The 22,895-nt window shown below is 33.8% G+C and overlaps 2 protein-coding genes across 11 annotated transcripts; one reads left to right on the forward strand and one right to left on the reverse strand.

Annotated features, from left to right (window-relative positions):
* Positions 1-1,064: 1,064 nt before the first annotated feature.
* On the reverse strand, positions 1,065-14,847 carry LOC112716808 (transcription factor IIIB 60 kDa subunit). Of its 10 annotated transcripts, none has more exons than XM_072205531.1 (22): positions 14,390-14,823; positions 12,671-12,760; positions 11,260-11,400; positions 10,428-10,545; positions 10,205-10,286; positions 9,329-9,404; positions 8,891-8,973; positions 8,681-8,757; positions 8,259-8,315; positions 8,019-8,131; positions 7,617-7,696; positions 7,388-7,474; positions 6,355-6,435; positions 5,179-5,340; positions 4,982-5,098; positions 4,380-4,452; positions 4,170-4,288; positions 3,424-3,504; positions 3,124-3,252; positions 2,187-2,276; positions 1,664-1,717; positions 1,065-1,410 (listed from the first exon to the last, which is right to left on the reverse strand). In XM_072205531.1, exons 7-22 carry the CDS (start codon positions 8,918-8,920, stop codon positions 1,189-1,191), a joined length of 1,572 nt encoding a protein of 523 aa, XP_072061632.1. In that variant the 5' UTR covers positions 8,921-8,973; positions 9,329-9,404; positions 10,205-10,286; positions 10,428-10,545; positions 11,260-11,400; positions 12,671-12,760; positions 14,390-14,823; the 3' UTR covers positions 1,065-1,188. The 10 variants fall into 10 exon arrangements, with proteins under 10 accessions (XP_072061632.1, XP_072061637.1, XP_072061631.1 ...); XM_072205536.1 differs by having other exon boundaries at positions 8,681-8,762; XM_072205530.1 differs by having other exon boundaries at positions 10,396-10,545.
* LOC112716810 (GDP-Man:Man(3)GlcNAc(2)-PP-Dol alpha-1,2-mannosyltransferase) lies at positions 14,838-22,230 on the forward strand. Its single transcript, XM_025768820.3, has 7 exons — positions 14,838-15,428; positions 16,810-17,096; positions 17,616-17,802; positions 19,791-19,859; positions 19,966-20,159; positions 21,526-21,635; positions 21,742-22,230. The coding sequence occupies exons 1-7, from the start codon at positions 15,042-15,044 to the stop codon at positions 21,984-21,986; spliced, it is 1,479 nt and encodes a 492-aa protein (XP_025624605.1). The 5' UTR covers positions 14,838-15,041; the 3' UTR covers positions 21,987-22,230.
* The last annotated feature ends 665 nt before the right edge of the window (positions 22,231-22,895 follow it).

A 22,895-nucleotide genomic window follows, 5' to 3' on the forward strand; every position in this document is an offset into this window, starting at 1 on the left:
AAATCCAAAAGTGTATCTTTGTTAAAGCCATGTTTGGGGGGCTTTCTTTTTACGATGAAAAAGACTCCTTTACTTAAGAAGTGAAGATATTTGCGTGTGGAATGTCAGCTTTCATGACTCATTTTGTGTAAAAAGCACTATTAAAAAAATAGATTTATTTGATTAAAGGCATTCTTTAGTTTTAACCTATTATTAAAAGCCCCACAGATTCTTTTTTAAAGTAATATGATAAGCAAAAATAATAAATTGTTGAGATAATATTTAATTTAGTCTCTCAACTTGCATCAATTTTTTTGAATGTAACACATGTCCCTAACATAATTTTCGACGCATAAACGCTAAGGACAACCAGATGCTACATTAGACTCTGTAAAACATCGTCGTTTTTATTTTGACACTCAAATAGCCTAAAAAACACCATAAGTGGTATTTATTGAAACTTTTTCTCCTAAAATAAGTGATTTGACGTCATTTTTAGACGATTTGAGCGCCAAAACCAAAATGGCGTTTTACAAGTTCCAATATGGCATTGGGTTGGTTATGTCAGCGCTTCATTAACGTTTTTTGTGCCGAAAATTGTTCCTAAGATACAAGTTCAGAGACTAAATTAAATATTAACTCTAAGTTCTAACGAAGTTCACGTGCAAGTTCAGAAACTAAATTGAATATTAACTCTAAATTCTAATGATCTTCTAATATTTCTTATGATATATATCTAAATATAATTTATCAAAAAATATTAAAATATGTAATATATAACTTTGATTTGGTAACACCAGTTTATCTTTGATGATGATAAGTAATATACGCACTAATATAAGTAATTCTAATAATATAATCAACTTAACTTATGAGCCAATGAGTTAAACTTACTCGAATTGAACTTAAGCTTGACAAATTTAATATTTGAACTCAAATTGTGGTTGAAGCTCGGCTCACAAATTTACGAACTCAACTTACCGAGTTATTAATAAGTTGAACTCAAGTTAGCTCACGAGCTAATTTGGCTCATTTTTAACCTCTAAGTGAAGGTCAAGCTTAACTAAGAAGAAAAATGAAGGTGGTGGAAGTGGAACCGTGATGTTTATACTTGATAGTTATAAAGTGAGAAAAAATAGTATTTTTATTTTCCTAAAAGGAATTACTATAGACAACTGAAAATAACTATGAATACAAGCTGTAAGCTCTTCAATAATCACCATCGTCATAATATTCATCCTCATATGCCTCATCTCCATTTTCCTGATACATATTATCTTCATATTCTCCAGTCATGTCACCATCCTCAACTTCATCTTCTATTCCTACTGCATCATCATCCTTTAGTTTTCCCTCTAATTTGGATTCTTTATTTTCATCGTTGTCCAAAGATGGATCAAATCGTACTTTCTTGGGATTTTCTGTAGATACCTGTTGATCATAAGAGTTAAAGAAAAGTGAGTACCGAACACCAATAACGGATGAAAAAAAAAAAAAAGAAATTTTACTTAAAACTCAAATCATAGAGTAATGTGCGTTGAACACCATTTTTTTTTTCACCGTTCAAAACACAATTTTAATTTGGATAATGTATACTAAACGGATCATGGCACCAAAATGCTCGGTTATATGAAGACTAGAGTCTACGTATCAAAAACCAAGAACAGTTCAGGAAGAGAATTACAGGATCACCAAATAGCTTTTCTAAACGATCATAATTGACTTTGGAGCTGAGCCTCTGCAGATGAAACAGTATAAACAAAAATCATTACAGCATCCAAATAGTTAATTTCAAGAATATATTGTAAATTCAATTGATCAAGGACCTACAATAGTGTGAATAAGGAAACATATTAGGATATTCTCAGAAATTAATTAGCTTCCTAATTTTTCTTTACAGCTCTTATGCAATTGATATTCCATCACTATTTATCTATATTCCATGCACTTATTCCAAAAGAGGTATCACAATGCTATGTATACGGGAACTTATTCAAAATAACTTAGGAGTTCCATTTTCTTTTCTTTTCTTTTTGTTTTTATTGGGTATGCTATAATAAAGAAATTTAACATTAGAAATACTAACGATACCAATGCAAAATACAATAATTTGGGTCAACAATATAGATATGTCTAAACAAAAGCTTTAGGGCATCATAGCCAGTTTAATAAACAAAATATATATGCATATGTTTCAATGATTTTACCTTTGTTCTCAACATCTGCCGGGTGGCCTCTATAGCAGATTGAGCAGGACCAGAATTTTTGGCCTCTTGAGCTCGTTTTTGTCTCATTTCCTGGAATGTGCATAAAAGTAGATAAAGTGAGAGAAGGGCTAAGTTGGAACTTGGAAGCTAGAGTTGTGGCAACAAGTTTTGGAAGCGTATGGTTTTCAAATAAGTAGAAGACTAATTGAGTTCTTGGAATGTAAATTTGGAAAGAAATCAAAATTTCTAGCCTCACATTGAAAATTGAAGCCAACACAAGATTCAATATCTCGGATCTATTAGCTCAAGTGAGTAAAATTTTCTGTTTTTCCTGTGAGTTCGGGCGTGATTTTTTCTGGTTCTATTAATACCAGACCCGACAATCTTGTATTGATTAGTATAGAAAATCTTAATATGCAAGTGGAGCACAAGATTAAAATCAAACTTTGTCTAACACTTGCATCCTTGTCAATACACACACAAGTGCACAACACAGAACCTCAATAGGAAAACAAAATGTTATATCAATATTAGAAACCAATCATTATATATTTGTGTATATTAATACTTGTTCCACATATTTTTTCAGCAAAATCAATTACCAAAATATTTAAACTTTTCCAGGGAAAATAATCAAACTTTTCATAACAAAATAAACAAACTTTTGATTAACATAAAAAATCAGCCACCATTGTATTTCGATACTTTTATTCGTATTTTTATTATAAATGTAAATCAAGTTTGCTTATAAGTGGGAATCAAGCTAGATTCTATTATTTATGAAATTTGATTATATTGTTTATGAAGTTTGATTAGAGATGTGAAAATGTGATCATTCCATATTCCTATATATAGTCCAATATTAGTTGCTGATTGGTGGCCTTTTATGGTGTCCATAAAGCAAAGTTGATTAAATTTTTTTTTTCTCAAATCTTACCTTTCTGGACTTTGCCACAGCATCAGCAGCTGATTTCGCAAATTCTCTTGCTGCTAGCTCCTCTTCGGAACAATTTGCCTCGGCAAATTTCTTAGCAGCTGCAGCAGCTGCTTCCTTAGCTGCTTGTTCCTATATATAAAAGAAGAGTTTATAATTTGATAAAATAAAAGGAACCCAAGGACAACTATAGCCAAAAGGCATCCACTTCAGAGTATTATCATGACAGAATGTGGAAGAAATATCAGAGAATTATATCGAGCGATTAAAACAGAAGATCAAATTGCATTGAAATTTCAGTACCTCAAGATATTCTCGATTCATATTTTCCCATATAATCTTCTTGTAATGTTTTTCCTCCTCATTGTGAAGGTAGCTATCAACCTAGGCAGCACACAATATTTTAGAAGAAGTAATTATCAGAACATTAAGAAGCAACATCAAAATACTACATATCACACACTTCCTTGAAAATATTTATGTTTTATGTTTAGTATAGGCAGAATATTCAAGCATCACAACTTCAGCAATTGTTTGCGTAATGGGAAAAAATTGAACATCCTTTTTAAAATAAAAAAGAAAAAAAAATCAATCACAGCTAAAGCAGAGTAGCATGTTGCTAATTGCACAAAACCATTAGCATTTGGAAGCAGGGACTGGGACAAAGACTGGGATTTAGTATTGTGTTTGTTAACCAGAGACTAGAACTAAAATTTAAGTCTCGGGACACAGTTTCAGTCCCTTCAATATCTCAAGAAGGTGGGGACAGAGGGAATTGAAATTAATGGGGACGGAGACTGAAACTTTAATAACATCTATTTTGAAAATTACCCTCATTCATCTTTTTAAATTCCAAATCTAACCCCGCATTCTCTTTTCTAACAAAATATTGAGATATAACTCAGTCCTGTACACTTCACACTAAACACAATACAGAGACTTAATTTAGTCTCTGTCTCCTAGTCTCAGCCTCTCAATCACAGTGTCTCTTCCAAACGCAGCCTTAGTGCTAAGAAATAGGCAACAAATAAAACTGGTTTATTAGTCACCTCTAGATCATCAATATCAGATAAACTTTCTGATTCATCATGAGTTTTAGTCTTCGTATCATCTTCATGTGATTCATCAAGGTTGCCATCTTGAGTGGCTGTGTGCTCATAGTTATCTCCTGAAAATATCCCAAGAAAATAAGCATTTAAATAATATCAAGCAAAGAATTACAGTAGCCTAGAAAAAGATAAAAAGAAACAAGCACCCACCAACACTTTTTGGCTCTGAGGCATGTAATCCCTCTTTTTGGCTTCCATGTTCACCATTTGATGCTTTCACCATCTAATAAAAAGAAATATATATATATATTAAAAAACAATAAATTGGATTTGTAGGTTGTACTAGCTGATTGCCCTTTGAAAATTGCATTTAGTAATCATGCTTTTGAGAAGATTTTATACTTATATATATATATATGCCTTGAGACAGGACACTTTTTTTTTTTTAACAAAAGAATAAGGAATACTAGCAAAAGCTGCTCCTTGATCAGATTCTATGAAGACATTTTCTAGCAAATAAATTTGAAGCAGATAAATTGAAAACTGTATGGTGCTTCAAGTGGCTCAGAAGTCAGGAAACCCGTGTAATCTGTTGGCACCTTTTCAACTGGAATATTCAGTTACAACTAGAATACCTACTCTGGAAGGAATATTCAGTGACAACTAGAATACCTGTGGATCTTATCACTTCTTGAAAGGCAGGTGTGTGCTGAGCTTTGAAATTTGGTACCAGCATGTATATGAAAATTTTGGTACTATAAAATTAAAAATGAAATGTATACTACCACAAGAGATACTTAAGGTGTGCTCACATCATCTGTTCTATTGGCACTTTCCTCAGAATCTGATTTTACCCTTCTCTCCCTCTCAGCACGCTGGAAAGCAGGAGGATCCAAGCCACCATCAAGTCCACCAGAGAGTTTATCAAACTGCCAAAATAAGTGGAACAGGCAACCATCAGCAAAGGTTAATAAAAGGCAAATTCCCATATAAGGTAGAGTTGACTCACATCCTTGTAACATGTTTCACACAATCCAAGTGCAAAATAAGGCACAGCAGTACCCTTGTGCTCACATAGTAGATCTTCGGAAGTACATTTGTTCAATTCACCATTTGGTACTTTAATTGGCTGCTTTTCATGCTCTTTTGCCATTGTATGCAACTCCTCAATCTGTAAATTCGACAGATTAATGAAAATTTATATTTAATTCAAAATAGAAGTTGCCAGAAAAATGAAATGGAATAAATATTATAGATCACGACCTAAATGACACTATATTAATAATAAATTAACATTAGTCTTAGATTTATTTCAAGGTACAATTATTTGAACAAAACTTATATATAGAAAAGATGGATAAATAGGAACATGCCTATTAAATCCAACTTTTTATTTACTAAATTTGTGTAATAATAACAAGCACTTAATTTTCATGCACCGTCACGGTAAGAGATTTACAACCAATCATGTATTGCCACATCAGCAAAAATAACTAATTTTCAAACTCACTACTTCAAAAGTCATTTAAATGTATGAATTAGATTGGATGGACATGTAAAACTCTTTACATTGTCAATTCATCAAAACTAAATTCTAATAACAAATGTGAAATTAATCAAGATGATAAATACCTTACACTCGAACTAAGAGATCTTGCATTTAAGTCTTAGAAATAGCAAAACGTCTTTTTGCATATAAATGTTTTATTTGTTTTTGTGGGGGGGGGGGGGGGGGGTAAATTGGTGCACCAATCTCCTCCCCATCCCTCTACGATAGAAGTAGATATATGATTGACGCAGATATAGATTTAAGTAAAATTACACTTCTCATATCTCTATAAAAATTAGACCCAACCATTTGTTAAAATCACCTATATCGAAAATTATTTATCCCAAATTTTTATAAATTGAACAGAAATAAGACTAAATCTAACAACATATATTCATGTATGTTTTAAACTTTTATATTACCAGCAATTTTGATCTATAAAGAATATATATTATATGATTTTAGACAGATGTGAAATTTTATAGACATGATCATATGTATAATTTTCTTATCCAATAGTAAGTTTTGTAAAAAATTACTTCAATAAAAGGTTATTCAACAGTGTAACATCCATTTAAGCCTACACCGATGTCATTGGATCCTAGCTCAAAGAATAACAGGGAATAAGAAACATACTGTCAAGCTAGCAGACTCTGTATTCTCAAACTCTACCAACCGCTTAGTCAAAGTTGCTTCACATATATGGACGATTCTTAGCTATGTTCAAAATAGCAAATCAAACAAAAAATTACATCAGTAGAGAATTAGTAAAGCTCAAGTAAGAACCACTGAAATTTAGAACTGTCATCGAAAATGAGGAAGAAAAATCCATAGGCAAGTGTATAACTAGTCTAAGCATAAGAATCTAGCCATTTGTTTTTGCTAAACTAAAGTGATCAATGTTATCAAAAATAAAAACGCTCAAGTGATAATAAAAATCCAAGGAACAAAATTATGAATCTGAATCATAGCACCACTGGTTTGTATACATGAAGCCATCCAGCATTCAAGTTTTTTTGGGAAAAATGAATAAAAATAAAAAGCACATTAATCACTTAACGGAAAGGAAAAGAAATGCTAGTTCCAAAGAAATTAAGAAAAAGTCAACCAATCCAAAGTAACTCATTGAAACATAAAAGTCTAACGCAAATGAAAGAAGTGCTCTAATAGGAACCATTAGCCAACAATATTCCACAACTTCATTGTGGATGAAACATTATAAAATTTAATAAAACACACATACAGAGAGAAGAGAAAGAAGGTACAACTAAACAGCAACTAAAACATCAAAGCTTAAAAAACAATTTTAACTAAGATAAATAAGTGATCAAATAAATAAGCAACTTCAAAAGTCAAGCATAAAGTCGTTTAGCCACCCTACACATTGTAAATGCCCAAAAAAAAAAAAAAACTCCGCACTGCTACAGTACAAGATCTTGAATAAAAGCAGAAATATTATTGGAGGAAAGAGAGAGAATCAGAGAAGTACAAGAACAGTGTGACCTGACTTCTGAGGAAAAGAAATCCTCTTCAAATAAAGAGTAGAGGAAATTGGGAAGAAAGAACAACCAAGAAAGCCTCAAGGAAAATAAAATGAAAACAAAATTGAAAGACCCTTTCCGTGACATAAAATTAAAAATCAATCACAAGGTAGAAAATGAAAACTTACAATGTCTGACTTAGAGCACTTAAAACCATTTGCAAGAGCAGACATATATAATGCTGCACCACATAATCCGCTTGGCTTTCTCCCTGTCTGTTTTTCAAACATTAGCAATATTACCACCAGCAGAAGAAGAAAGATTTCAGCGCCAAAGGAACAGATATGAATACCTCGAAAATAAATAAATAAATAAATAAATAAAAATCAGGAAAAGGCCAGTTCACCATCAAGTTACCTGCATCCAGTCACGTTTCATGCTAGCAATAATACTCAGCGCGGTTTCAGAGACAACCAAGTTCCTTTCCTTTAACAAATCTGCATGCAACTCAATATAGTTACGTTTACTTGTTCCAAAAACAATTAGGACAGAAATTAAAAGAGTATTGTAAACCAAATCCAATACATCTTTGAGATATTCTCATCTAATCTATAGTCTGTACATACATACTTCTACCAGTGTATACAATTCACGGTAATAAAAGTGGTTTATTAGAAAAAGGGTTGATAAATAACTTTCCCTTTGATTTTTATTTCTTATACAACACTAAAATAGATTGACAATTATGTCATTCAGTAAAAAATAAAAGTTTATATTGGCCAAAACTTTGGCCATAGAATAGTCTAAAGCGATACTTACTATTTGTGTATTTATAAATAAAAAGACTGGGATCAACAGGCTTCTGAACAATTGGGTGCTCTTCGAGCCTTAATACTTTACACAGCTGTAAAAAAACTGCACCTAGAACGTAACTGCATCACAGTCATTAACAACAACAATATTCAGAGACACATTAAGATAAATCAAGAATAAAAAAGTAAGGGTAAAAATATAAACGCAATGCCAGACACATCCAATGGGAAAAAGAGGTATACTCACACATTTATCCTTAAATAATTTGAAAAATCAATGAGAAGGTATGGCTTATTATTTTCCCTGAAAGAAGAAACATAGTTTCAGCATAAATTTAAAATATTACAAGAATGTGGATATGATAAGATTAGACTCATTAACACCATGATAAGGGAACACAAAAAAGAATGGCAATAAACTAAAACCATGTTGCACCAGAACCATAGTCACAAAGTACTATAGGCATGTGTAAGTCATGAACCTATGATTTCACTAAAACCACATGCTTGGATGAGCGAATAGTAGGGATAATAACATAAAGTGTTTTTTTTTTTGGAGAGAGAGAGAGAGAGAGAGAGAGAGATGACCAGTGAAGAAATCAATATATATCATTAGAGATATTAGCATGCTACTTAGCTTAAAGCTATAGCATACGAGAGATAACTTACCGGAATGCAATATAAAGACAAGCAGCCTGCACTTGCTCTGATTTACGTCCCCGGGTAAAATTCCGCTCAAGTGCTATCTTCACTAGGCATACACAAGGATTCAATAATAAAAATTTTTGACCAACGAAAATTAAACAGAAAGAAAATTTCGAATGGATGAGGAATGATAGAAATTAAGTAATATCAATTAAGTTAAAAAAAGCTACATACTCTATAAAAGGCCACAGCTTGCACGGTCATGTTATCATCGTTCACTCCAAGGCCATAACTTAAGTATTTGATCTCCTCAAAAGCTACAATCAAGAAAAAAATGGCATTTAAGAAGACAAGACATAAATGGTAACTAATTTTATTATCTTTAAACATAATCATTAGAAAAAAAAAACATTCAAACTTCTTTAGACATGTTCTCTATAAAATGTTCATCACATGCTGACACTATCATCAGCAGTGGCTGATGGAAGGATGCTACTATAGATGTTACATTTCGTGTCTCAGCATAAATGTAATTGCACCACAAACTTAGAGAAGATAAATAGAAAAAAAAAAGTTTAAATAAAATGTGAATATAAGTAATAGGACCTGAAAGAACTAAAACTATAATAATGACAAGGTTTGATAGTGAAAAATCTGTAGCAAAAGAAATACCTCTATCTATAGTCCTTTGACGTGAGGCAGAGAATTCGCTTTGAATTGTTCTGACATAATGGCCAGATAATTGGCTCTATGTGGAGCAACAAAATAAAGAACCATATGAGGGAACAATGAAAGATATCAACATAAACAATTGTGTAAAGAAAGAAACAAATAAATAAAACACAAGTTATATTTCAAATTTTGAAACACATTTAGTGAGTGTTTCTCATGTGACAGCCTAAAATCTTCAGTTCAAATGTAAGATATACCCATGATTATTTGAAATATTGTTGATTAAGAGAAGAACATAATGTGCTACAATAATCCCATTTCCATACCCATTTCTCCTTTGGCACTTTGAGACACACTATATCATCAAAATCACCACAAAGGGAAAAAAAGAACTAGGAAATTTCTCTCATACCATTCCTTTTTTTCACACGGTATCAATGCCTACTATGAATTTCAATTGGTGCACAGTATCTGTTCTACTACCCATCTTGTTTCGACATTAAAAAATACCAAGCCACTTTGGCACTCGTGTTACAATTAAATGTGATGTCTTATAATAAAGATCTCATACTATAGTTTGAATATTTAATGACAGTGAAAGAAGAGGCAAACTTTCAGATTGCCCTTATAACAGCACAATAAGTATTAAAGAAAGAATGTAACTTTTCGAGTTATTCCATCCCCTAGTCCTCCCAGTTGCCCAACAGTAAAATACAGCAGAAAATACAACAGAATAAGAAAGAAATAAACAGCCAAATTTTAGGAAAAGAAATATTAAAATAGATACCGAGGGTGTTAAACATCAAAGCAATGGGTATAGTTAAGATTCAATTTCATTAATCCCCCTAGAAACCACTAAAATAATCCTTGCCTTACCTGTCCAGATGAATTTTTCACAAATGTGGCCTCTTCAGAAAAAAGATAATCTTGCAACACCTTACCACATGTGCCACAACATCTGATAATAATAACCACACAGGTCAAAAATAACAACTATAAAAAAAATAAAATTTAGTTCTAAATTGAATAAATAAGTTAATGAAAATCTTGCAGTGTACAATACTCACAAAGAACCATAATCAGTTCTCAACGCACTAACATTTTGGACACAGTGATCACAATACACCATTATTTGTCCTGTCCTTTTATTTCTTTTTCTGGTTAAATAGAGCTCTTTGCGACACTTCTTTACCAATAAGATCAAAACAAATATAAATCTGCAAAATCAGTGATGGAAATATTTTAATCAGTAACTTTAAAAGGAGGCATAAACTGATGAAAGAACCCACCAAAAAACAAACAACAGTAAAAGAGAATCCAAGAGTTTGAGCTTATTGGTTACTGTCTCAAATACAAATATAGACATGGAGCTACACATGGTAGCAAGGAAACAGAGACAGATAGAGACACCGGGGGACTAAAATACAGTCTCAATGTGCATATTCAAAACCAAGGACACTAGTTGTCTCCGTTGTCCTTCATTCCAAACAGAACAAAACTGGTTTGAGTACAAAGAGGGGAAAAGGATAACCATCTAACAGCCTATGCTACATACATAAGGGTACGGTACCAGCCTATGCTAAATACAAGAAAATCACAATTTCCATTCTATGAAAAAGAACCTCACATGATAATTGAGGACACACACTAACTTCCCAACATTGCATCTAAGAATAAGAAAATACAAGCCTTGAGATATTGTTCAGTGCAAATATGCAGCAAACATTCAAGAACAATAAGCAAAAAAACTCTAACAGCCACTAAAATCAGGCTGATATCAACGTAACAGGGTCAAACTGCACTAGAGACATGAACAACAAACAAGAACCAGTGAATCACTCATCACATCACATCACATCACATAATACTGTCAATATAAAAATATTAAAAAAGAAAAACAAAAGAGCTAACAGCTGAGCAATTGTACTGACCGAGAAAAGAAGAAGGAGTTTCCCGAAGCGGTTATCGGAGAAGAAGGCGGTAGCTATGGACGGTGGGGTTGTGAAGATGTGGCGGAGATGGTGTGGGATGCGGTAGTTTTTTGGGAGTGGCCGAGTGGGGGGTTACGGGGTCTGTCCAAGAGAAAATAGGATTTGGGTAATATATATTTATATATATATATACACACTTTTTTTTTTCATAACAAAACCTTATCTATTTTAAGAAAGCAATTTGTTGGTTTTAAAGAATAAAGTAAATTTTCAATTAAAAATATTTCTTATTTTCTATCCGAATACAACACTGTTTTTTTATAATAAAAATTAAAAAAGCAAATTTTTTGAAAAGAAAGAAAGACCAACCCAAATTCATCCTTAACTTTTTAATTCAAATATTTAGAATATATTGATAGTCAACAATATAAGATTTAAAGATTATTTAAAATTAGATTGAGCATATCTTAAGAAACAAGCATGGATTATATTAACTATTTTTTAAAAAAAAAATTATATATATTAAAAGTAGTCATCAATTAACCAGGTAAAAAATTATTCTATTCTCCTCACACATGTAAATACTTAATGACACGATTTTAAAAATCAAAAAATAATTTTAATTTTCGATCAAAATTATGAACTTGTTTGGGTGAGTTTTTAAGAAAAGATTTTTTTTGAGTTATCCTTTTTTAAAAGATCTTATAAAAAAAGTAAAAGTAATTTTATGTTTGGATATCTCATACAAAAAGCTCTTTTTATTTATCAATTATATTTAAATATAACAATATGAAAATACTTTTTTTGTTCATTTATTACATAAAAAACATTTTTTTTAAGAAAAAAGATATTTTTAAAAAAATATAAATAACAACTTCTAAAAAAAATATTTTTTATTTTTCTGGTATTTTAACTTTTATTAATAGAAATTTGCCAAACATATTAAAAAATAAAAAAAAAATTATTGAAAAAAATTTTTATTAGAATAATGACGCCCAAACAAGCACTAAAAAGATAAAAATTATATTTAACCTTAGAAATTATTTTGCCTAGCAAAATAAAAATTAACCCGATATGGTCATTAAAATTTGTTGGGATATGCAAAAAGTTCCTTGGTAAGTGGTAACCAATATGGATATTACTCGGGTAACATTTACTGTTAAAGAGTAAGAAATTCCCCTCGTTTTTTTACGCGCCTATTACATCTACCCCAAGGTTCTGAAAACCGGACCGGCCATCAAACAAACCTCTTTAGTTACTGATTTACTGATTTATTAGTTTAACCGATCCAATCAGTTCAACTAGAAAAATCATTTTACAATAAAGGGGCAACCCGGTGCACAAGCGTCCCGCGTTTAACGCAGGGTCCGGGAAAGGGCCGCAACCAAGGTTGTAATGTACGCAGCCTAACCTGATAATTATATCAGTGGCTGTTTCCACGGCTTGAACCCGTGACCTTGAGGTCACGTGGAGACAACTCATCCGCTGCTCCGAGGCTCCCCTTCAATCATTTTACAATAAAATAATAAATAAATTATAAAGGACCAAAGATGAGGATACTCCAAGAACTTCTACTAGATACAACAACATTCAACATTATCGCAGATTCTCACACACAAATGCAAAGTCTTAAAGAACAACCACAGCAAGTGACTTGGAAAGAAAATGTAAACACAGAACAATCACAAGCATACACAACATGTGAATATTATTATAGCAAACATAATAACAAAATAGCTCTTCTAATGCGTCTCCGAAAATATCCCAAATAAAAGAAACAACATAATCTGATCCACTTGATTCAAAAACTTACATAGAAAAATTAAGAATCAACTAAAAGAAAAAGAAGAGGAAGGCCTGGTTGATTCGATTCAATTGCCTGAGATGAAGAATCAAATAGGGTTGAGAAGTTGAGAGTTTAAATGTTAAACCTCAATATTCAAATAACGTGACTCCATTATTGTTATTATTACACCCTTCTAATGTCACAAACTCTATATATTATAGTCCGCTTTGACACTTGTGTATTCACAACTTGGCCTCATCATTCTGATTCATTCCTTAAATATAAGAAAAAGTCCCAATAAGCTTTCGTTACAATTTTATCCAGAGAGTAAAGAGTTGGGGTTTTGGTTCGGAGTTCATGCCGATGATGATGACGAGAGGGATGAATCCGTGAATCAGTAACATAGGCAGTGCAAATTTTAACAAAGCTCATCACAATGATTAACAACAACAAAAAGCACTGAAAGAATCAGTAATATAGGCAGTGCAAATTTTAACAAAGCTCATCACAATGATTAACAACAACAAAAGGCACTGAAGGAACAGTGAATCAGTAACATAGGCAGTGCAAATTTAAAATTTAAAAGTTATCAATTTAAAATTTATCATCAAATACAATCAGTGAGCAAAGCCAATCAATCAAGCATTGACTGAGCATTCTGTTCTGATTCTGTGACTAGGAAGCAACAAATTCAGCAACAAATTCAAGTTACAGCAACAAATTTTTAATAAATTAAATCACAACAACCTAGCAATTTAGCAAATTAAAACAACAGCAGCCCAGCAATTTAGCAAATTATCAACTTAACAAGTTCAAGAACAGAAAATCACAACAAAAAAAAATTAAAAGTAACAGAAGAACAACGAAACAACAACACAAGAACAATTAGCAAATTAACAAGTTCACAATTACAGTTAAAATTTACCAGAAGAACACTAATGCAAGTGGAATCATCACGCTAATATGTTTTCTGCATAGATGCTATTTGTGCAGCTCAAATTTCCTAATTACTAATATCCAATTATTCTAATTTCACATGCAATCAACTTACTAAGTTTTTAAAAGCTAGAAATTATAAAACCAACCAGAAATATGGTTAAAGCATTTCATCAACATGTTGAGTGCAGTAAAATTAAAACGAAATAAGAGAATTCAAAGCTTAATATCAATGTGATAGAGAAGAGAACATAACTATTGTAACTTTAATTCAGCCTATGAAAAAATCCAAACCACTACCAAATCAAATAGTTACTTATTGTAATAGAAATCAGAAGTTGCAGAGTTTGAAGCAGAGTATTGGTGTTGTGTGAGTATATTGTCTAGTGGCGGGTTTAGGGAACTCACGGCGGCGACAAAAGAGAGCAGTTCGACGGCTAGGTAGAGCGCGCGGGTTGATCGCAGAGTTTGAAGCAGAGCAACGTGGCTTCCAGACGAACGTGAATGCGAACTCGAATGGTGAACGGCGAGCGAACGTGAACGGGGAAGAACGCGAACGGGGACGACAGCTGAACGAAGATGCGAACGTGAACGGCAAACAAACGGCGACGGAAGCGCGGCTGAGCAGACAAAGACGACGGACGCCCGAGCTCGAGGAAGTAGCCGCGATCGGTGACAGCGAACAGGGGTTGAAGACTTGGAGCACGAGGGAAGCTAGATAGACGGACGGATGGCGAACTTTGAGTGCCACGGAGGGCGGCAGTATGCCACTCCCTGCGGCGGTGGTGTAGGCTTACAGTGCTAGGGTTTTTTGTCTGGGTTTGTGTGATTTCTTTCTGAATGAAAGAAAGAAAAGGAGGAAGGGAGAAAGAAACGGAGGAGCTTCCGTTTTTGTGTAAACCGGCCAGGTTCCGGTTCGGTCCGACCGTCAAATTCTAGTCCGATTCAATTGTTTTTACCGGTTTTTTCTAGCGGTTTTACATATTTGACCGGACTGTTATCATTGTCGGTTCGCGGTTGAACCGATCCGACCAGCCGGTTCTGTCCGGTTTTTAGAAACATGATCTACCCTTTCACAGGCCAACAGAGAATCGCAGTTCAACTGCTACTGATTCGAATTCTTTCGGAGGTTCACACTCCGACGATGATGGGAATATGGTTTATCGTCCCTGCGGTGGTAACTTCATTCTGTGCGGTGATTTTGGGACTTGGTCTCCGCGCGGTGAGCGGGAGGAGGAGCAGGAAGAGAGCAGTAGGGTTCTTTCATCCGTACACCAACGACGGCGGCGGCGGTGAGAGGGTTCTATGGTGCGCAGTTAGAGCAATCCAAGATGAGAGCCCTGACCTTGACTGCCTTGTCTATACCGGAGATCACGATGCCACGCCGCAGAGCTTGGCGGCTCGAGCCGTCGACCGCTTCGGCGTCACGCTTCTCTCCCCCGTAAAGGTTTTCTCTAAGAACTTCCTCTTGCCGCTTCTGCCATTACTTTTGTTTTTTCATTGTTTGTTTGGTTCTGAGTTTTATTTTGGATAGAACCTTTTGAAGCTTTTTAATTCATCATTCGTTCACATTGCACAATGTAAGTGTAGCAGAATTTATATTTTACATTGTAATTGCGCGATTTTGACCGTGTCAAGCATTACCTAGGTGGCAACTAGTTTTATAATGAGAAGGGGAGATAGATACTGAATTTCTGAGGATGGAATCTGTTAGAACATTCTGACATTTTATGTTGTGAGAGGCAAGCAACATTGGTTTTTCTTTTTTCAGGGATTTTTGTTTGTATTGTGCACTGTAGTTGCTTAATTATGGCTATGTCTGCATTTACCTTAACGGCAAGAAGTTTTTTTCTAGTGCCAAATTGCAATAATGAGTTGAGGATAGATACTGCAAATGGAATCCATTAGAGCATTAGTTTAGAGCCGAGTCAGTAGCTCAACTAGCATTTGTAGTTTTGTTGTTTGGTTGTTGGTTTGCTTGTGTATTTTTATACTTAATTTTATCATAATGCAAATGAAAATGGGTTGTATGTAAACTAGACACAAAACTTAATTGATCACTCTATGATTTTAAAGAATCTCTAGTTTTGTGGACTAGATTCAGCTGAGCATTGACGTTAATCAATCTGTGATCATATAAGAATTTAATCTAAGATTAAAGAATAAAAGAGTGGTTTTATATTAACTAAAGTGAAATGTTTATTTGCCAAGAGTCAATATTGCATAAGGACCTTGATTTAACCTATTGATGAGTTATCCCTTTTCTATGGATCAAATATGACTGTGAAAAACACCAGGAATTTGTGGTCCAGGGTTCAGATACAGCATTAGATAGAAAAGGAAATTATCGAAATGTATTGTATGTGGGATAGTGGTTGGTGTGGGAGGGTTCCCCATTCTTGGATTAAATCCAATATATATAGTGGAAAAGAAACAATAGAAAATTTTCTTCTTGGTACAATTTTGGGGTGGGGGATGTATTTTGAATGTACTTAACAGCTGAAATAAGTTATTGAGTCACCATTGAATGCATATGGTTTAGAACTGACTAGATCCTTGCTAGGCGTAAACCTTTGATTCTTCTTGAGCAGCTATCCCCACTTGAAGTGAAGTTAGCCAAGGAAAAGAGGTGAAGCAATAAATTAATTTCTCAGAAGAATTATTTGACATTTTCCTATGGTACAAAATAAATTCGAGATTATTTGCTAATATGTTGGCTATTGTTACTTAAAGTGGTAAATAGCACTTTTTTGGAACATATTCTGCAATAATGCAATTGATTTCATGAAAAGCTTAGTAAACCTTTGTCTTGTTATCTTAATTCTCAGGTGGTTTACTTGTACAAGAGAAAGTGGATTGAAGAAACCACTTATCCACACTTTACCATGATTGGTCAAAGTCTTGGTTCTATGTATCTTGCTTGGGAAGCATTGTGCAAGTTTCCTCCTTTATATTATTTTGACACAAGTGGATATGCATTTACATATCCACTTGCAAGGTTGTTTGGATGTAAAGTTATTTGCTACACACACTACCCAACTATCAGTACAGATATGCTTTCTCGTGTTAGTCAGCGCCGCTCTATGTATAATAATGATGCCTCAACTGCAAAAAGGTTTGATATTTTATTTTGGATTTTGCATATTTGTTTGCTTCTCCTGTTCTGAGTTATACTTCATAATTTTTTTTCTCATTCTCGTGTCTGTACTTGGAAAATGATGATATTTATCCTGTGTTAGTATTTCATAAATTTGTATAGGAAAGGAGTTTCTCTAATAAAACTTGCTCAGAATTCTCTTGATTTGTATTCTTCGGGCATGTGGCTGTTGAAAGCTGAAATTGTGCGGAAATTTAATTTTTCTTCTGGGCGATTCCTTTTTCACATTTCCCTTTCTCTTCAATTCATGCATGCTTGTATTCTTTAATATGCACCAAATACATAGAATTTTTAACAGATTATGGGATTTAGAAACCTAATGGTCGATCTTTTATGGTTTCTCTGAAAACTACTTACCTGGTAATTTCTCAGATTTCTGTCGTTGATTTTTAATCTTTGATAAGAGTAAAATTGCAGCACTTTATGTCACATTTACCTGTTGCTGATCTAAGGAATACAACAACAATTTTCTGGCAGTGTTTGGCTTTCCCGGTGCAAAATGATCTATTATACCTTCTTCAGCTGGTTGTATGGGATTGTAGGATCTTGTACACACCTAGCTATGGTCAACTCATCTTGGACCAAATCCCATATTGAAAAGCTTTGGGGTATTCCAGATCGTATTAAACGAGTTTACCCTCCTTGTGATACTTCAGGGCTCCAGGTTTGAAATCTGTTCTTTATTGGCTTGCAATATGTTGCTATAAAGTCAAGTCTATTTCTCCCATGCCGCTTTTGCTTGGTGGATTGGAATTATGTATTGCATGTTGCTTTACAATAATTGAGGGCTCTCATGGTTCTTTTTCTTTTTTTTTTTTACCTTCTTGTGTTCCCCTTTATTAAACTTGAATTTAATCTCAGCACTATCTACATTCAATGGGACTGAGTTACTATAAGCACTGTCAATTGCTATTAAGCCAGCTGAATCATAATTGTCACATGAGGGCAATCTACAAACATTTCTGATCAGATCCTTGGGTTTATTGTTAGAATGAAAAATTTTCTTAAGAGGTGGAGGAAATATTTAGTAGTTTTATCTTACAAATTGATTTGCCGTCGTATGTTAGGACACCTGTTTCTAAACAGTTATATACTAGGAAGAATAAGAGCAGGATGGGTCCAATCAGTTGGCAGGCCTAATTCTTAAATTTATTTATTTATTTAATCAGTTTTTTGATAATGGAAGAATATCGTTATGACAGAAAGAAGAAAAATGGGAAGATGGAGAGTAAGACTTAAGAGATCCTCCATATAAGAGCAAAAAACTATCAAAAAAGGAGATATCTATGTAGCATATTTTTCCAATTTTGTAAGCCTTCTACCAAGTAGATGATCCTATCCCGTAAAACATGCTTGTTTGAAAATCTGTCATCGAATGTGAATGAATTGTGCTCCAGCCAATTACTCCAAACCAGGAAATCTAGTCAAGAGGTTCCAACACTCACCAAAGTACCAAACGAAGTATTCAATAAACAATAGCCACAAGACAATGTAACAATAGATGTGAAATTGATTCTGACTTGGCCCCTCACATAACACACACATCAAGGGATACAACTTTGTGTAGCCTTCGAACCCTCGATATGTCATTGATTCATTGGTATTAACTATGTTGAGCACAACTGTCCATGTAAAAGATTTGACTTTAGAGAGGTTTGGGATTCCAAATATGGTTTATCAAGGTGGACTACAAGCAAAACATATAAGATGGACTACAAGCCAAACCTTTTATCGGGTTACAAGATAAAAGAGCATTATCAATGAGATCCTAAGATACCATGAAGGTTTAGCTCATGAAAGAAGTCCCAAGAAAAGGAAGAATCTTGTACAGTACGTCGAGGTGAGTTATGCAAGGAAGATAGACAATACAGAAGAGGAAGGGCTAAATTAAGAGAGTTGTCTCCTACCTACTGGTCTTCCCACAAGTTAAAACGGGAATATTACCTACCTTCAAAGAATGGAAGGGCTTAAAGTAGTATAACCTTGAGAAATGAATTTCCAAGCGCTAAAATAAGTAGCACGGATAGCAATATTAGGGTGCGTTTGGTTTGTGTTTTCATTTTCAGTGTTTTCTATTTTCTGGATTTTGTGAAGGGAAAAGTGAAAATAGGAGGTGAAAACAGAAAACAGGATTTTATTGTTTTCACTTTTTCCTTCACAAAATCCAGAAAATAGAAAACACTGAAAATGAAAACAGAAATTGAAAACGCAAACCAAATGCATCCTTAGCATTCCATCCATTCCTGCTCAACCCATAGGTACTCTTGATAAGTTGGCAGACCTTATTGTAAACAATGGAGCACAGAAGAGTTTGTTAGAGAGGAAGCAAATTTTGTAGGGTCCATCAAATAGTAAAGATGGCTAGAAGGAAACAAATGGGATTTGGGGTAAAAGGGGAAGTGGTTTAGGTCATTTGGTGAGTCTCAGGGAGATAAAGGAGCTCTCAGCATTTACAAGTTAATCGTATGATTCTAGGATTCCTGTAAGACATTGTTCAAGAACTCTCTCCATAATAAAATGATTTTTCTTCAATTTTCTCTAATTTTCTAACCGTTTCTATCTCTCAACTAACAATCTAACATATTATACATATATGAGCTTTGCCTACTGTGGTAATCAATGATGGATTCTAACAGCTCAGCAATATGGCAGGTTCTTCCATTGGAAAGACCAGCTGAAATTCCTGTGATAATATCAGTTGCACAATTTCGACCAGAGAAGGTGGGCATACTCCTATAATTTTGTGAACAGGAGGTACAGCAGCTTTTGATTGGTTCATTGGGTTGTTGTTGATTACACCAAATTTACATGTTTCTTTTCATTCTAGGCTCATGGTCTCCAACTTGAAGCCTTTTCAGTTGCTGTTAATAGATTAGATTTTAGCTTGCCTAAACCTAGACTACAGTTTGTGGGTAGCTGTAGAAATAAATCAGACGAGGAAAGGCTTCAAGTGTTGGAAGACAAGGCGATTGAGCTAAATGTGAATGAGCAAGTAGAATTTCACAAGAATATAACATATAGGTCAGTACAATTGGATTCACAAGTTTTTTCTAGTTACTTTTCTAGTTTCCCATACATCTCCTAAAAATGTACTTTCTCTGTATAATAAACACTTCTGTATAATGCATGTGAATGCTTTCAGTTTGCCTTTCGAGTTCTAATCAGAAATTTGTCATTTGGTGTTCTTTTACCACAGTATTTTGGTAGTCAAATTATTATATCATGTTAAAGAACTCTAGTGGGACATAAAAGAACTCTTTGATCCTAGAGGAAACCACTATTTTGGCTCCCAAAAGATTTAGTTTCCGCTAAAATGGTCCCCGAAAGAAAGAAATGACCTCCTGATCCCCAAAGATTAATTCACAAAATTTGTTAGACGGAGTTAATCTTTAGGGGACAATTAATTTAATTCTCCGGGGGTCATTTTACTGGAAAATATTTTGGGCGGCAAAATAGTAGTTTGTACATATAAACCAGTGTTGTTTATGCATCATTTCTGGAATTTAATTTAGACGGTGTTTCCTTGAGGTTGCTGTTTTGTCATTAGTTATCTTGGGGAAATAGTAGTGAATAGTGTTGTCATAAATAATTTTGATGAGAAATGGATGTTTTTGAACCCAATTGGATTATTCATCCTGAATATTCTAGCATGTAGGTTGGAATAAGAAGACAATAAGAGTTACTTTAGCTAGTTTTAAGCATATTTCACAATTTCAGAGGAAATCATTTCCCCCGTTTGTCAGGATTAGTCCAATGAGATTAGATTTGAACTCCAAGTCGGTTTGAATTATTGAACTATTATACCATTACTCTTGCCTCAACATGAAAGGCTTGCACCTTCATACCCTATATACTCAGCACGCAAAAGTGGATCTTACTTAGAATTTGTGCCATATTTTAGACGTGCTGTTGATCATATCTTCATCTACCAAAGACATACATAGCATAGATTGCAGTTATTTTGGAGCTATTTATCAAGGTCAAACTGTTAACAAGTTGCTGGAATTCAAAATTGGTATTTGATTTATTCAACCTGTTGCTTTACTTGAACGACTTATGATGGGGTATAGTTCCTCTAAGTTGCAGCTATTCAATTAAAGACTAAAGATCAATAGTGAATAAGGCAGGTTGCTGACTTGTCAATATTTTAGTCATGGATTTGGGAATTCGACTGGAAAATGAAGCAGCCTAATTAGTCATAAATAATACATGTATAAGAACGTTCAATGACTTGGATTAATATTTGGGATTTGGATATATTAAGAATGTTTCTAGACCAAATTAAATGATCATTATTATCACCTCATTTTTACGTAGTTAATTGGTTGTTCGAGTTTGTGCTTGTAGAAACCTTAATTTTCAATGCTATTATTGGCATAACCTGCAGAGATTTGGTGGGACTTTTAGGGGCCGCTGTTGCTGGCATCCACTCCATGACAGATGAGCATTTTGGCATCAGTGTTGTAGAATATATGGCTGCTGGCGCCATTCCAATTGGTGGGTGTTTTATGCAATTTTACCTTTCGGTAAATACTTCAGCATACTTTTCCCTATTTGGGTGTGTTAAGATGTAATAATTATTCTTGTAATGTTTGCATGTTAGCTCATAATTCTGCTGGGCCGAAAATGGACATTGTATTAGATGAAGATGGAGAACAAACAGGATTTCTTGCCTGCACTGTTGAGGAATATGCTGATGCCATTTTGAGAGTTACAAGGATGCCAGAGTCAGAGAGACTTAAGATGGCTGCAGCTGCAAGGAGACGAGCAACGAGGTTTTCTGAGCAAAGGTTTTACGACGACTTCAAAGATGCCATACGGCCAATACTTTGTCATACATCTAGATGATGGCTTGGGCGCTTGGCCTAATGGTCTGCGTCAGTGTAACTTAACATAGTGAGTTCCTAGACTCTTCTCTGGAGCTTGTTTTAGGAATCCAGGAAACTTAGCTACAAATACAGTAACTTTGTTACAGAACATTTTTGTTTTCATCACCTTTTAAAAAGATGTTAACAGTTATGCTGACTTACAGATTGATGAATAGTTTTTACTTGTATAGAAGACAGTTGAAATTTGGATTCTTCTGTTTACATTTTTGTTTTGTGCATCATTGTGACTTGACTTTCATTTTTATTTTTTATTTATTTATTTTATTTTAGTTTGATTTTTTATTCTTGGATGTGAATTGATCTTGAATCGAATTGATGGGCTCCGTTATTAATGTGATTGTGTCTAACTAGTAACTACGGGTCGTTATACTTTGTCACAAAATGAGGAAGACAGATATATAACAGTAGCGCTTGCACAGTCGATAAACACATATATAAAATGACACTGTAAAAGGTAAAAGTACAAGAGCTCTTCTTAAATTTTTATGTTTTAACTTTTGACAATAGATTTTATCTATCGTTAAACTAATAGGTGATAAAAGGTAATTGCAATACACATATCCAATACAACTTTTGTTGGTTTATAAAACTCTTAATTGTTTGAGATTTTTACTATCGATTAGATTTCCTCTTCTATAAGTTTCAATTTTTTTATTTTTGTTACAATATAGGTCTAAACTTTGGTCTAACAAAATCATATAAATTTTACAACACAGCTCAATGTTTCACTAATTAAATTCATTTACTGGTTTTTTTTCTCTGAACTAATTTCATGATTTAGGGAGTTCAAACTTAGGGCCTTGATTATGGGCTTAGATTATATTTTAGGAAGAATTTCTAGTGAATCTAGAATATCGGTGTTCCAATT

Source organism: Arachis hypogaea, chromosome 10 (assembly GCF_003086295.3).
Source record: "Arachis hypogaea cultivar Tifrunner chromosome 10, arahy.Tifrunner.gnm2.J5K5, whole genome shotgun sequence".
In the NCBI taxonomy this organism is placed as follows: Eukaryota; Viridiplantae; Streptophyta; class Magnoliopsida; order Fabales; family Fabaceae; genus Arachis; species Arachis hypogaea.

Excerpts from the sequence above, each read along its gene's own strand:
- LOC112716808 (XM_025768814.3), bottom strand. The coding sequence starts at position 10,457 with ATGGTGTATTGTGATCACTGTGTCCAAAATGTTAGTGCGTTGAGAACT. Across the intron at positions 8,974-9,328 it reads TCAAAGGACTATAGATAGAG|CTTTTGAGGAGATCAAATAC; the intron begins GTATTTCTTTTG and ends TCTTGATTGTAG. Across the intron at positions 7,475-7,616 it reads TGAAACGTGACTGGATGCAG|ACAGGGAGAAAGCCAAGCGG; the intron begins GTAACTTGATGG and ends TTTGAAAAACAG.
- LOC112716810 (XM_025768820.3), top strand. The coding sequence starts at position 15,042 with ATGATCTACCCTTTCACAGGCCAACAGAGAATCGCAGTTCAACTGCTA. Across the intron at positions 17,097-17,615 it reads GATGCCTCAACTGCAAAAAG|TGTTTGGCTTTCCCGGTGCA; the intron begins GTTTGATATTTT and ends ATTTTCTGGCAG. Across the intron at positions 19,860-19,965 it reads CACAATTTCGACCAGAGAAG|GCTCATGGTCTCCAACTTGA; the intron begins GTGGGCATACTC and ends TTTTCATTCTAG.